Genomic DNA, 16,089 nt, shown 5'->3' with positions numbered 1-16,089 from the left:
ATTTTCTCTGCATCTAAACCAGGTAGCATGGAAAAGCTTGAGGCCTGATGCTCACCTCACAAAAATTACCTGTATTCTCTGCACTTTGATATACATTAAAACATGTCAAATGGTAATACTGCACGTGGGGGTCAGCAATCGTTCCCTCCCAAAGCCACTACAGGACAAGGAGAGCAGCTCTCAACCCTCTCACACATGCACACCATTCACCTCAAGGCAGCTGAGATGATTCATTTCTGTATCTGTGTTCCTCTGAGGTACAGCAGTTCCCTGGAAAAGGCATGTTGCTGACACTCCTTGGATTATGATCCCCAGAGCATCCCAGTCACCCAGCCATACTGGTCTCACTTGGTGAGCACCTCCACAACTGAGGTGGCACATGAGCAGTAATGGATATAGATACATGCCCATTTAATGCTTGTAACCAGTCAGGTTAGCTGCACCAGCAAACAGGGCAGGAACAGTGCCAGGCCAGAGCATCACTTCCAATGAAACACTAGTAAGCCAGATGAAATGTTCAAGAATCTGAATTACTCACAGTTTTCTACTACTATACCTAATACCCATTTTCCTCTATGTTTAACAGGAAAACAAGCCATTTCCTTTTGAAAGCTAATCTGAGTATATTTCAAATCGCTGTTTGTTGATAGAGCCACTAAACAGTTCATAGGTACAGCTTCCATTAACTTCACAGCATTAATAATGCTTGAATGCTCCTAGGATTTTAAAAATCAAACAGAACTGAAACAAGAAGCAGAAATCAAAGTCAAACACTCTACCTTGGGAAACCAAACCAACAATGCAAACTGGGAGAAGCCAGAACTCCATGAGCTGGCTGGAGTCAGGAAACACAGCTTTAGTTCTAGAATGAAAGAATATTATGCTGTCATGCAGAACTTAAAGTCACAAGGAAGTACATAAACACCCCTATTACCCTGCCTTACTGGATCTGCCCTCATCACCACTGGGCACTGCATCTCCAGTCCACCACATTACACCATAAATCCCATACCAATTGGTGCACTGCAGAATGGTTTCTTTCGGGTTAAATATCCTCCAAATGCAGAAAATGTGGATCAATTGGAGGAAACTTCCATTGCTTTTTCACTTGGATAATTTGGCAGCGAGGTATGTGGTATACGGGACCATATCCTGGCATCCTATTTTGTGAACTGAGATGAGGCAGGTTCTTTTTATAGCTCCTATTCCCTTTAACCTGAACTGTCAAAAACTGAATCCTCAGCCACACCAGCTACAACAGATTTCTGCTGTGCGGTGAGAAACAAGAGGAAAAAACCCAGAACGGATGCTCGAGAAAGGGCATATACCCTCCAGGAAGCTTTCCCTGGAAAACAAGCACATATACAAACTCAGAACAAGATTTCAGGTATTTCTTAGTCTCAGGCTGAATATCTGCTCAAGCTACAGGTGTTTTTGCATATCCACCCTATTAAAAAGAAGTTAAAACAATTTAAAAGTGTCAACAGACAGAAACAGCATCTCCCCTAACACATTTTTAGTGCAAAAAGTAGTACTTTAAAAAAAACCCACACATTTACATCAGGAACATCACCATTAAGTCTATACTGGCTAAATGAATGGCCTTATTACTCCAGTTCTTCAGTGTAAAGAATGAACTCAAAGAAACTGAGCATTTCCCCATATCTACCTCCAAAAGCAACTTACATATTCATGGTAATGACACACTCATACCTCTAGCAAGGATTCAGTCCAAGAACTGTGCAGGCAGAGAACAAGCAGACTGTTAGTAGGGTTACAGCCTAACTGCTGCCTTACCCATGCTAACCAACCCCTCTGAGCATCTTTCATCAAATAACTATGGTCAGAGATTATAGAAAACATAGCAAAACGTACCCAAACCTGGATTATTAAACATGTCACATCATTTTGATGGAAAAATGCCATCCCACATGATACGTGTTTAAGAGAACAGACATGCAGAAATCCTCCCCACCACCAATCCCGATGGATATGAATCTAAAACCATCTCAAAGCAGTGCTTACTCCAGCTATCACAAACCTGTCAACAGGGACTTGGAGCTCCTTCATGCTTATCCCATGGGAAAAAAGGCAACAAAGAGTTTGGACTTCTTGTTCTTGTTGTCCCCTTTGCCTCATGACTTTAATGGACACATTCAGAGACCAGAAAGCAAGCATCACAGCCACACAAACCACCGGTTTCCTGCTCGATCCCTCTGATGGCATTTCCACAGTACATGTTGGGAGAGGAGGTAATAGCAGTTCAATGCAAAATTTCACAGCTAAACAAAGGTGTAATTTTCTCCTTGTTAGAGTTCTTGTTTACAAGAGCTAAGTAATGCTGTGCAGCTGTGAGCACTGCCAGGGCTCTGAATCCTGCAGCTCAAGCAGTTTAATTGATGGTTCCTACAGCTGGAGGTTCCTTCTTTCCACACCACTCCTTGGAAATACCAAGAAGCACATTTATAGGAATGCTTTCCTGAAATTCAATTCAATCACATAGCACCCAAAGAAACCCCAAACTGTTGTAACGCACGTTAACACAATCTGAACTGGCCTTTGCTCCCAGAGAAGCCCAGATGCATGTACATGTGTAGCAGCCATCTCAGAAGTGCTCGGACTCCAAGCGTGATTTCACCACAGCTACATCAATCCAGAGATGTGTGAGAAAATCTCTAGCAGCAACACTTTTCCTTCCATCTCACATGGTCAGGTTTCCAGTATCTATTGCTCCTGGAGGGGAACGGTCAGCCATGCCCTCCCTAAAGGATTACATCTACACTTCAAAGCCACTCCAAAGTTTGTCTGTTGGTTATGAAAGCCAGAGGTACTGTTAAGATGTTTACCTTACAGTAACAGAGCTGGTGCAGGGCCTGGAGCACAAGTGTGATGAGGAACGGCTGAAGGACCTGGGGGGGGTTAGTCGGGAAAAGAGAAGGCTCAGGTGGGACCTTATCATGCTCTACAACTGCGTGACAGGAGGATGGAGTGAGGTGGGGTCGGTCTCTTCTCCCAAGGAACAAATGATGGGACAAGAGGAAACGGCCTCAAGCTGCCCCAGGGCAGGTTTAGATGGAGCTGAGGAACAATTCCTTCCCCAGAGGGTGCTCAGGCATTGGAACAGGCTGCCCAGGGCAGGGCTGGAGTCACCGTCCCTGCAAGTGTTCACACCCCGTGTAGCTGAGGCCTCAGTGCCATGGGTTAGTGGTGGCCTCGGCAGTGCTGGGAACGGTTGGACTGGATGAGCTTAAAGGTCTTTTCCAACCTGGTTGATGCTGTGATTCTATATTGTAAGCCTAAAATAAAACCCCAGTCAGTTTGGGGAGGTGACATCCATCCTCCAAAACTGCAAGATTGGGCTTTATTCTGCCCTTTCTAAACAGAGCTTGCCCTAAGCTCTAATGAAATCTCTAATGAAATTCCAAAGTCTAATTAACTAAAGATAATGCACTCAACAGGAAACCTCTTCAGAACATGGCATGGTCTGCTGATGACTATGAAGGACTTGCTTACCTCAGCCACTGACTGGCATGAAGCATTTCTAAACTATTTCTATACCTTTATGTCATAATTCCATTTAAAACCATTTTAAAAGTGGAAAAATCATCACCTCTTGTGGCTGGACAGCAAATAGAAGTTTCTCTTGTTAATAGTTCTTTTCTTGCTTTTGTGTCCTCAACTCAGAAGAAAGAAATCCAACTCTGGTCTCTAAAACTATAAAGTTCTCATGAAAAAGCATTTACTTTAATTAAACCACATTTCTAGGCCTAACTAATTTACAGCATCCCTTTAGGAAACCAAATCTGGGGCTTAGAAGCTTTTGTGACTGTAATTTATCCACTGGGCTCCAAACTCCCAATTTTCCCAGTGGATTATGACAGCCTGCCAACTTAGCTTGATGCATTAAAACTGTTTACACAAATCCAAAACACATTCCAACACAAAACAGCCCCCCTCCACCTCCCCTCTTTTTTCTAAGCCCAGAGGAACTGGCAGGAGAAGTGGGAACCAGCTCCAAGCTGGAGCACTGCACTCACAGCTACAGGCTGAGTTTCATCGAAACAAGACAGAATTCATGCAAAACCCAATAAGGAAGTGTTTTTCCTTCATTTAATCCCTCTGAAATCCAAGGTGGTTGTACCTCTCCAAAATATATAGCTGTTTATAGAACACAGGCATGCTGCTTCCACTCTTGCCCCTTCCACTGGACTTCCATTATGAGCAAGAGTCACTCACATGTACAAACAGCTCCAGAGAGCTAAAGAAACATATTTAAATACAGAAGTATCATGAATACTACAGTAAGGCAGATTTGCACTCAAAATTATCTTGCCTAAAAGCTGCAAGAGCATGCAAAGCACATCATCAGATGGGGCTGAAACGCAGCGTGGACCAGCAGCCAAAGAAAGAAATTGGCTTCTCCAACACTTGCTGAAAAAGCAGTTGTCTTTCCTGATGAACAGCACTGTTGTGCAAAGCAGAGCTGTACAGACATTAAAAAGTCAGAGAAGTAGATGAGAAACAAGCAGTTAAAGAACATAAAGACACAGCTATATTTAGCTGAAACTATTGAGGATGAGCAGAAGAGGCAACCCACTGAGAGGCACAGCTGTAAAAACTAACAAAAACACCCAACTAGTTCATCTAACCCAGTAAGAAGTCTTAGGGCAGAAAGCTTATTGTAATATACTCACTGACGGTATGTAGCATGAACACTTAAAACATGGGGCAAAAAGAAATACAAATATTAAACAGAAGTAATAAGTAAAGGGGAACAGGAAAGAGGAAGAAAAGAAGAACAAAAACCATGATGAAAAAGAGAAATAGCAAAACCAGAAGAGAAAAACATTTCATATGTTCTAAGATTTAGTGATAAACTCAGGCCTCTAATCACTCTGGTGTCTCTCCTCACATCCCACCCTGCGGCAGCACCACCCATTTACTTCCACTGACTGAGTTATCGGCTCGGGCTGTGAGCTCCTCTACGCACACAGCCCCTTCTAATTAGAGTGCACATATTTGTGCGTCCTGGAGATGACTCAAACCTCTTGGAAAAGCCTGCACATCACCACACGGTGCCCAGGTACCCATCCTGCAGCGCCCAATGAAAGACAAGCCTAGAAAACCAGAATTCTGCATCGTAAGTAACTAAGATTTCTTGCAGTTAGTGAAGGTGAAGCTTATTAAAAAGTTGCTTATCGGATGATTCTCATCTCTTTAAACAGAAGAATGTCCTTGCTAGAAATGCTCAACACCAGCAAGTGCAGAGACTCGCACTGTCATCCTACATGCCATGTTCTAGAAAATTAATCACCCTCTAACACCCTTCCTATTACATTATGTGCAAGTAAAACCGGAACAACATTCTTGGCCTTAAAATCACATTCATAAAGATTAGATTTAGCAAGGACCTAAACAGAGAAGGGGAAAATAAACCTCCATAATTCACAGATACAACACAAAGAAGGGAAGCTGCTACTCTGAAGAGCAAGGAGTGACTTATGGATTTCCCTGGTTAGTTAGTTGTTCCTATCTGCACAATTACCAACATAATCCATAAGAGCACTGTTCTTGACCAATCTTTTCCTTTTATTTTCTCTTTACATACTTCATGATATAAAGCACAGAAAAAAACATAAATATCCTTGCAAACTAGGTTCTTCAGGCAAGAGGAAATCCTGTCAGGTAACTATAGTCCTCCTATCAAAAGTAATTCAGTTAAAGAATATGTAAAACACACTGTGAGGCCAAAAATTCTTCCCAGCATCCCAGGCATTAAAAGCCTTTCTGAAGGAGAGAGAAGAGAGTCTTTCTAATAGAGACTCCTGTGTTTGGGATTCTGTTTCTTCTTTTGTTTTTAAAAGCAAGCGTATTACAACCAGGCCAAATATTGCTGATTGCTCTGTGCAGAGAAAGGACTGTTCTTTAAACACATGATCCTTGCTTCCCCGCTGGCTACAGAGCAAAAGGTTCCTCCTCGCTGCCCATCAACTAAACACCCTTTTAGCAAAAGGTGGGCCACCATTGGGTTCCTAAAGCAAACAGCCTGTTCTCGCTGCTCTAGTTGAATCACCGCTGGCACATCCGAGGCCATCCTTCCCAGGCAGGACAGACTGACGTCCTGCCAAAGCTTTTCAGCACACAGCAATCCCATGGACAGAGCACTGGGGATGGAAGTGAACTCACTGCAGCTGTGAGCAATTGCACTGCAGCACCACAGCCACTTGCACAGTCTAGACAGGCAACCATCAAACTTCATGTTCTAGCCCAAATAAAGCAAAACCACCCTGAGCTGTCACAGCCAGCCATTCCACACACTCATTTTGCTCAGTACTGAACCCAGCCAGAGATGAATCACGATGCACACATGCTCCCCAGGCACCAAGCAGAACGGCTCTCTCTGCTTGAGCTCTCCAGCATACCTGCCTCACATCACTTACGGGGTTCTAACAAAGGCATGGGTTCCAGACATGCTGGCAGCTCTTCCAGTGCAGAGGAGCATCACATACTCACACCACTGCCTCTGCTACCCGAGGCAGACCCAACAGACCTGTGAGAGAGGAATGTGTTCCAACAATTTTTATAAAATACCCAGTAGAAGAAATGGGGGGGGGGGGGGGCGGAATTAGGAACCAACCTACATGCCACCCCTCCAGTAAGTTGTTACTACATATACTGCAGTCAGTAGCTTACATATACAGTGACAAAATATAGAGATACTACATCAAATGAGCGTAGAACCAGCTGTAGTGATTTGCCTAACATAGTGTGATAAATGCTTCCACATCTTTCTTCACAATCAGTTGCTGTTACAGAGCTCAATTAGCAGAAGCTGTCTCAGAAGGGAAAACAATGAGACAGCTACAAGCAATGGAAAACTGTCCACTAAGAGCACCCCTCACCAGCCCCAGGCTTATTCTTCATGGACCCAAGTCTAACAGACCTCTACCTCAGCCAATTAACCTTACAGAAAGCAAGATAAATGAACAGCCTAAGAGATGCCACAGAGAAGAGACAGTGACAAATGCTTCACATTAAGATAGCACTGAGACACCTTTTAGCTGAAGGTGCACATTAGCTGCACCAGAAAGGTACATTTTAGGCCCAAAAAAAGGCATCACCTTCCACGCTGCAGCACATTCACAATACAGCAGAGCCAACCTAATTGCTGCCAACTACCACAGTGCCACCACATCCCACCTACCCTCAGCCCTCCCACCATGTCCTGCTTCTCCAACCCTCTAACCAGCCAGTCTAAGCAGAAACCTGACAACACAGCTGGGCCGAGCAGGAACGCTGTAAATGAACATAATCCACGGTGATACATAAAAATCAAAGTTACTGCTGGCCAAAAACTGACAGTCTTGTACTCCCTGATGGGCACCTCTGGACCAGTTCCCCATGGGCTCACAGGTACCAGCGTGAGGATGGAACAGATACAAGGCAGTAGCGCAGCATGGAGAGTAGAGGGGGCTAAAGCAGGGTGACCCTCACTGTCCTATTTCCCACATGGGCTTTCTTTCTGCTTTGTTTGCCTTTTCTTTTTTTTGGTAGAACTCTCTGCTTGCTTCTTTTGGTGGCATTAACAGTGCTTTTGCTTTCCCCTAAAGACACCATCTGTGGGTTGCTTTCAGCAGGACCCTAAGAGAGAACTTGGTCGAGCCAGAGCAGATACCCAGCCCTCGCTCCAAGTTTCTGGACTTCTTGTTCCCACTCAGAAGCACATTCCTTCACTTTGAGGGATGCATCTGAAAAAGCGGATGGCCAAAACCTATTGAGCCTTCTGACACATTGGAAATGCTCAGATGTACAGTGTGACTGTCCTATTTGAGACAATAAATGGGATTCAATAACCACTTTACTGCTGGTGATATTCAAAAGGTACTGAAGCCCCAGCAAATGTGAAATAACTCAATGTTTTATCAAGAGAGTAGATCAATATCTATTTCACCTGTGCAAATTAACTCAGAACACATAGATTATTTCTCTTTACTGTATACAGTAACTGTATACTCTTAGGTCAGGTGCTACATAAGCATTTACTAAAGCAATAACCAAACCAATTTTCTAAATTACATCTAAAAATGGTTTCTTTCATCTGTTTATTCTCATAAAAATTTCCATGTGGAAGCCAAAAGAAAACAGCTGCGTAAAGTATTTTCAACTGCAAGAGACATGTAAGAAGGTATTTCTGCCTGTGCTGGAGGGCATAATCTGTAATAACAGTTTGCCTTCCCGATAATGATAGGAGGAGGCATTAAAAGGACAACTTACTCTCTAATAAGCTCGCTTGACTGCTTCAGCACGCACATACATAGATAGCACAGTTCTGTCAACAATAATTCTTACTTAATTTCTACATTTCAGTCAAAACTACATTAATTTATGGCCTTCCTAAAAGACATTTAGCAGGCAGCTGATTAAATTCAGGCCATTAGATTTTAATTAGAGATGTTGAAGAAAAACCCATCTCAGAACAATTCACACATCTTTGTGAATGCTACACGCTTGTTAGCAGCTAGAGCAACCAACAAGGGATTAGAATGACAGGAGAGGACTAAGCAGCATGATTCAAACTTGAAAACAAGGTAGTCACATAAAGTTTCACACTACAAAGCTAAAGATTCTGGGAACAGCCTCTCCTCAGCCCACATCCAGACAACCACCCTGCTCACCACAACAGCAAAATCAAAGAGCAACTAACAGTGCATATCATGACACACAGTTTTAAAAGGTTGAGTTGAGCTTAATCCTCATTAAACCCTAATAAAATCACAGTGCCTTCCTGACCAAACAGTGAAACAAACGAAGGTCCAGATGGAGCCTCCCTTAAGCGGGCTGCTCTGAGGAGCCCATCACCACTCCAGCCACTCAACCAGCCTGCATCCAGCCTGCAGGAAAATGATGCTTTAGTGCTGCAAAATAACCGGGGGGGGGGGGGGGGGGGAGAGAGAGGGGGGAAGGGGTGTTCTGTTTCCAATAGAGAACGGTTATTTCTAAATACCAACCTCGGTGGGGCCAATACTCCATGAATTAAAGCGACATCGGTGCCTTTTGATATGGTGATCAGCTCCACCGCTGGGTAAAGAGGCTCATAAATATTAACCGTGCACATTTGCATCATTTACATGTGTCACCCACAGGCACAATGTCCCCTCTGGAAACTGGGAACAGAACCCGCACGATTCCTCCGCGTGTCGCTTTTTGATCCTCGGATATAAAACGACCACGGCAGTTACTTGAGCAAGGAGAGAGCATCAGGCAAAGGGCCAAACTACCAACGTGTACTGTTAATTACGGTGCACCAGTTTGGTTTGGACCGGTGCCCAAAATGCAAGAGTTGACATTTCCAAACCTGAAAGGTTCAGAACACACTCAGGAGGGTTTAAATGAGTCAGTTTTCCCAGAAAACAGAGACCTGTTCACTATTATTACAGATCTCACAGGAGCGCTGTAAAAATAAATTAATCTGATTTTTGGAAGCACAGATTTATTCCTCTACAAGAGTTGGAGGGAGTTCGACCGCCAAACTAGGTGCTGAAAGCAGAGAGAAGGAGCAGGAGAGCACAAGCAGGTAGAACCACATGTAATGTCACCACAGAGCAAACACTCAGACCCACAATGCCCTTAGAACTTGCAAGAAATACACGGGAATATCCACGCTTTATAACCCCAGCATTTGGAAACGCTTTTAGCTCACACTTTTAATCAGGACGACTTCACGCGAGGTGCAATCTGCGCTCCACATCATTGACAAAGCGGGCTATTTTTTTTCCTAAAGAAGCTGATGACAACCTGCCGCAGCCTCCACAGAACCGAAGAGAACGCAGCCTGGCCGCTTTCTGGGAATACCGGGAGAATGCACCGAGTACTCCCGAGCACAGCAGCGGACCACTACGCCCAAGGAGCCGGGAGGGCTCCTCGGGCAACACGGGACCCCGGCGCCTCCTCCGGCATTTCCGCGGCCGCTGCCACCGCTCCCAACTCCGAGCAAAACGGGTAATGCGGGAGGAGGATAAAACAATCACTTTGAAAACAAACAGTAATAAAGGAATAATCACAACTTAACCCAAACCGAACGAACCCCGGGGCAGCGCCAGCCCACGGCGAGGGAAGAACAAAGGAGCCAAGTGCAGCCGGAGCTCCCGCAACAGATGGTTTGAAGCTGACCAGATTTCGCGCTGGCATCCCCCTCCCCTCCCCTTCTCTTTCCCCTTCCCCTGCGCTCCCTCCCGCCGCGGCCCGCAGGCCGGGCCCCGCGCATCCCCCGCGGCTCGGCTCGGCGCAGCCCCCGTCCCGCAGGTGCGCGGCCCCGCTGCGGGGCGGGCTGGCGACTGCCTGCCCCGTCTCGTCCGTCCCGTCCCGTCCCGCCCTCCCGCTTCCCGCCGCCGCTCACCCAAACTGCCGGCGAAACCGTCCATCTTGTGTGCGCGGAGAGGCCGGTGCCGTAGCCCGAGACGAAGCCGCCGCTGCCGGCCGGGACAGGTTCATTCACCCGCGGAGCGGCGGCGGCCAGCACCGGCGGCGCCGCGGCCCGGCGCTCATGAGCTGCCCGCGGCGGCGGCTCCCCGCGCTCGGCGGCGGCTCCTCCTGCTGCTGCTGCCGCTGCTGCGGGACCGGCGGCGGCGCTGCCCGGCTCCGTCCCTCCGCCGCGACCCCAGTGCGGCAGCCAGCGCCGAGCTCCTCCCGCCGCCGGCAGCGCCGCCCCAGCGCCCCGTGCTGTCGTGCTTCCGACTCCGCCCGCGCTGGCAGCCGCCGCTTCCCCTGCGGGCGGTGGGGAGCGGTTCGTCGTACGGGGCTCCCGCAGCCGGGGCCCTTGCCTGCGCACCTTCTCCGGGATAAGCCGTTCGGGAGTAACGTCTCGCTTATCCCGTCGGGCAGCCTATGGGAGGGGTGGCTGGGCGGTCTGACATAAGCCAGCCACTGAAACGGAGTGGGTCTTAGGTGAATCTAAAGATGTTCGCTCAGACGAGTTTCGGGAAACTTTTCCTCGTCTGTCACGCTGTAACCTCAGGTTACATCTCCCCACGCTGCCAGCCACGCTCCTGATGGCTCTGGCTCCCAGCCGTGTGCTTGGCGGCCTGGGAAAACAGCGACTTGGAGCAGAAACTACGGATCTGATCGCGTAGCCACGAGGTTTTCATACGTTAAGCAACATCGTCAAGTGGTGTGATGCATCGCTTTCTCCTCGGTCGGGAAGAGCTGTGTACCCATTGCAACATCCTGTTTTGCTACGAGTGTTTTCCTGCTGCTGACAGCACTCTAATGCTGCGATCAGATAGGGAAATGGATCGTTTCCTTGTGAGATGGTCCCCGGCATTTGCAGCCACGGCCTGTAACAACAGTGTGGATTTGGGTGAAGAGGGCTGGGGAGAAGCGCAGGATAGTACCAGCACGTTTCCCACCACCTCCTCTCTACCCAGGCAAAAGCAGCGTTCCCTTGCTGATCTGCAATAGGAAATAAACCCAAGAGGGTTCTGCTTGCTCACATTGGAGGAAAACACCTTGAAAACTTTCATCAAAACCTAATCTCCACCAGGTTTTCCAGCAGGTTTTCCTGAGCAGCTGCCACTGCAATGTGTGTGAGTGTGACTGCCTGCAAACTACATCAATAACCCACCCTCATGTGTCCTGGAGTCTTGTCGAAAGAGATGCCTTTCAGTGGATCTGCTATAAATGGGGCATCATTAGCCTTAATTACTAGGAAACTTCCTACCTGACCCTGGGCTCTCTTGCTGTGGAATGCTCTATATAGACTACTTCCATAGCCTGTTAGCTATGGGCAACTGAGTGCTGCGGCCAGCCCAGTCAAAATTCCATTTGAAGTGAATCGTTTTACAGAGGAAAGCAAGAAGGTGACACAACAGCTCCGGTCCCACCTCTCCACCCCCATTTATTCCTTGCCTCAGGCCAGGTTTTCAAGATGCTTAGAGCATTGGGAGTACAGAGAGAGGAATCTCCCCTAGCTAGGAAAAGTGTCCTGGGAATTCAGAGCCTCTGGGGAGTTTCCTTCAGAGAATGGCTCCTTCCCCCTTGCAGCAGAGCTGTGTGTAAATTCTTCGAGTAGGATTTGGGTGCTAGGTTGGTTGTTTAACCAAACAGCACAACCAAAGTGAAAGCGTGCCCAGCTGCCACCTTGGGCAGGACCATCCTTCAGGCACACGAGTGACAGTTACTGCAAACATCCTTAGGGTTGTGCATAAAGAAGTTTCACCTCTATTCCATAGGCTGGGAACTGAGGCACAGAGGTGAAGATGACAGCAGGGATCCTTAGTTAGATGTTTAATTCCTTCTGAAATTGGTGAGAGGCATGAATGAATATTCACCTTCTATTATCTGGATCATGCAGAGCTTGCATAGATGTACATAAAAAGTTGGAGAGCTGCAAAGCAAGCTTGTTCTCCGTAATCACAGAATAGTTTCGGTTGGAAGGGACCTTCAAAGCTCATCTAGTTCCAACCCCCTGCAATGAACAGGGACATCTTCACCTAGATCAGGTTGTCCAGAACCACATCCAGCCTGGCCTGGAACGTCTCCAGGGATGGTGCAGAACTTAAAATACAGCAAACTCCAGCTCTTAAATTCTTGTGTTAACTTCTTCAGTCTAAGCTAAGATCCTACTGCTACCTGAGCTGAGGTGGGGTTTTGACTGGCATGTTTGTTTATTGGTTGTGCTTATGGTGCACACAGCAGATATCATTGTGGTATAGGCATTACACAAGCAGAGTTTTAACAAGAATAAATCTGCACTAACTACATATATGGGCATGTATAGATCACCTCTAACAATTTTACCTGGCTGCTGAGCAGAATAACTTACAATTAAAGCAACAAAATTCTCCCATTCATGTATGTTTCAGACAAGTATTGGCAAAGTACTTAATACAGCCTGGGGAATGATTAACTATTTGGTTGTTCCAGGTGCAAACCCCAGGACAAGATGATTTCTTACCTCTGGTGTAGTACCTTGTGCTTAACTTGGAGGGGGTGTGGAGGGAGTTTGGTAGTGCTTTAAGGGGTTGGACTTCTGTTTCTTGGTTGACAATTCAAAGACATGACCAGAGAAATGTTACAAGATTTTAACAAGCTCAGTGATCGTGTCCTTTAAGTTTTGATGCTAAAGAGAGATTACATTATTCAGGGCTGGGGTCAATTCAGAATATCTCACCTCAAATTTCATCTCAGCTCAACATCAAGTGCTTTACTGCATATATAGATGGTAAATAAAGACCATTTTACACCAGTCTGTCAGATACACAGTTAAGAAATCTAAATTCTTGTCTCCAGCCTTCCTTTGCAAGTCCCACTGATGCAGGGGGTGGCCACACTGGTGGTGGGGTCAGCAGAACCCGAGCTGTGCTTCTCAGAGTAGCTGGTGAGCAATGAGCTGGTGCCTCAGCTGCAGTGGATGTCACCAGACAACACTGACATACCCTGTAGCTCAGTGCCTGGAGGTACACGTGGAGTCTCCCTCTTCCTACAAGGACATTATGGAAAATATGAACCACAAGAAGAGGTCACCCTGAAATACACAGTGGAGGCTACACTCATTCCAGAGATTTTTACCCAGCCCTCGAAGGAAATAGGCTGGTTTTCCCCCAGTGTTTCATTTCTCTGGCACATTTTCCTTGGACTGCAGGTTGTTGCACAGCACTTTTTGTAAGAACATCTTCATTTGTCTAGCTTGGTTGGGTTTTCAGTTGGCATAGTTTGGCAACCTTCAGCCTAGGAACTATAGCTTTTTGGTGGCTTGAATGTAAGTTATATTTAAGCAATTTTCCACTGAGGAAACATAAGAAAGGTGAACAACTGAAAACAAAATTGCTGAGATTCTTGTACATGAAGTTGGGAGTCTGAACCTGTGAGCCACTTCACCTTACCTGATAGAAAGAGGAATGTGCTCCCCACAGAGCTCATCTCCTGTTCCTTGTAGTGGCGCCTGGTTTCCTGGACCAAAGTGGAAAGAGCTGCAGGAGATCTTCTCCCTCCTGCAGCTGAGCTGGTGCACCTCTTCAGCATGAGCAGCATGAGCCCAGGAGCAGCCAGGGAGCCACAAATCCAACCCTGCTCCCACTGGCATACCTGGGAAGGACACAACACATGATGCTTTTTGTACCCAGCTGTGTCCCACAGCTGCTGCTGCTCGTCCAATCAGTGCAGGATCACTCCTTATGCTCGTTTGAGATGTTGCTCCTTTGCAGATATGTGGGGTTCTTTATGGTGCTGTGTTTGACTGAAGAACAGCTCTTCTGGCTTACCACAAAGCGTGGGATATTGTTAATTCCCCCAAGTGAGGTTCAAGATATAAGAAGTTCCCAGGGGTCACTGATGTAAGGGAAAAAAATTGATACCTGAGTTAGAGGAAGATTAAATTACTCCTTCCTCATGTACAGAGTGTATAAATCACTAAGAATCCTCTTACCTACAACACAGAGGGTCTGGAGTTTTTCTTTGTGGGCTGGGATTTTGCCTCCCCATAGAAGCAGCTTAAGGTGCAGTACCTCTAAATTACCCAAGGGCATAAATCAGCACCTGTAACACTGAATGGGCTGGAAGGCAGTAGGAGTCTTGCCGGGGACTTGAGGAGAATTAGAGAGCTTCCATTAAAGCTTTTAATTATGTGCTTAGCTAAAATATAACATAGGGGTTTTTAAATGGGGCTGAGTTTGTTAACTGCTGTGTCTATCCTCATTCATTTTGATAAAGATGCCTAGCTGCTACAGTATAATACAGGGTAGAAGCCAGTCTTCTTGGTGTTACTGTGTACCTGCTTCGCTCAGTGTCTGTAAATTACTCGCAATGGTCTGAGGTTAAGGCATACCTGAGTATCTCCTCGTCTTAGTCCATTATCGTATAACATAGGAACAGAAATGGTCTTCCGAACAGAAATATCCAGGTTTGCCTGTTGCTGAACTCTGGTTAGGTGGACTTCTTTGTGGTAGATCATGGTGTTACTTCTATAATTCTACTACTTCATTATTGATTAACATAAAACCTCATGAAGAGTCAGTGTTTTCTTTTGCAGCTATATGGAGTGGACCTTTAATTTACTCCTGCATGTTGAATTTTTCAGTTTATGGCAAATAAAGTTCAATCACAGTTTGCAAAATTGTTCCCAAATGTTCAGAAATGTCTTCATTTGATGGGATAAATACAATTTACTGATGTCCAGGGAGAAAAAACATTTTTTTTAGAGAGACTAATGATTTGTGAGTGCCTCCAATAAGATGGAGACTCTCGACAGGAGGTGATCCTGCCGCCTGCTCTCATGAGACCCCACTTGCAGCACTGTGTGCAGTTCTGGTGTCCTCAACATAAGAAGGACATGGAGCTGTTGGAGACAGTCCAGAGGAGGCCACGAGGATGATCAGGGGCTGGAGCACCTCCCGTATGGAGACAGGCTGAGAACACTGGGGCTGTTCAGCCTGGAGAAGAGAAGCTGCGTGGAGACCTCAGAGCAGCTTCCAGTGTCTGAAGGGGGCTACAAGGATGCTGGAGAGGGACCTTCATCAGGGACTGGAGCGACAGGACAAGGGGTGATGGGTTCAAACTGAAACAGGGGAAGTTCAGGTTAGATCTAAGGCAGAAGCTCTTCCCTGTGAGGGTGCTGAGGCGCTGGCACAGGGTGCCCAGAGAAGCTGTGGCTGCCCCATCCCTGGCAGTGTTCAAGGCCAGGTTGGACACAGGGGCTTGGAGCAACCTGGTCTAGCGTGAGGTGTCCCTGCCCATGGCAGGGGGTTGGGACTGGATGAGCTTTAGGTTCCTTTCCACCCAAACCATTCTGGGATTCTATGATTCTATTTTGAGGAAGTGCTGAGCACCTACTTCCTGAAAAATCAAGCTTCCAGGTTGCTGCTTTGCACTGATTATCCCACAATGGCAATTCTAAGCCATTAATGAAACGTTTGGCAAGAGCTGCTTTATTTCCCCGGGGTTCTCATGAAATGCACATTTTGGTTCAAGACAGAACCTACAAGCCCCCATTAGCGTAAGCTAGATTTCACATCATTGCGTTGGTGTACTTAGAAAATGGAAGTCTCCCAGAAATGTGACTATTGAGTAAGAGAAAAGCAGCAGATCTTTAGTGCT

General features: G+C 46.5%; 1 protein-coding gene across 2 annotated transcripts in view; it reads right to left on the bottom strand.

The window, feature by feature from the left end:
- Window positions 1-10,708, bottom strand: part of EML4 (EMAP like 4) — a 149,574-nt gene extending 138,866 nt beyond the window's left edge. The window contains exon 1 of one of the 2 annotated variants that reach the window (XM_030499321.1): window positions 10,397-10,708. In XM_030499321.1, coding sequence (XP_030355181.1) covers window positions 10,397-10,421 — 25 coding nt within the window. In that variant the 5' untranslated portion in view covers window positions 10,422-10,708. The remainder of the gene's footprint in view (window positions 1-10,396) is intronic. The other variant, XM_030499324.1, reaches the window with a different exon arrangement.
- Window positions 10,709-16,089: the final 5,381 nt, after the last annotated feature.

The sequence above is a fragment of the Strigops habroptila genome, chromosome 10 (assembly GCF_004027225.2).
Source record: "Strigops habroptila isolate Jane chromosome 10, bStrHab1.2.pri, whole genome shotgun sequence".
Lineage (NCBI taxonomy): Eukaryota > Metazoa > Chordata > Aves > Psittaciformes > Psittacidae > Strigops > Strigops habroptila.
The sequence above is the reverse complement of the archived record's forward strand: the minus strand, read 5'-3'. Positions and strand labels throughout refer to the sequence as shown.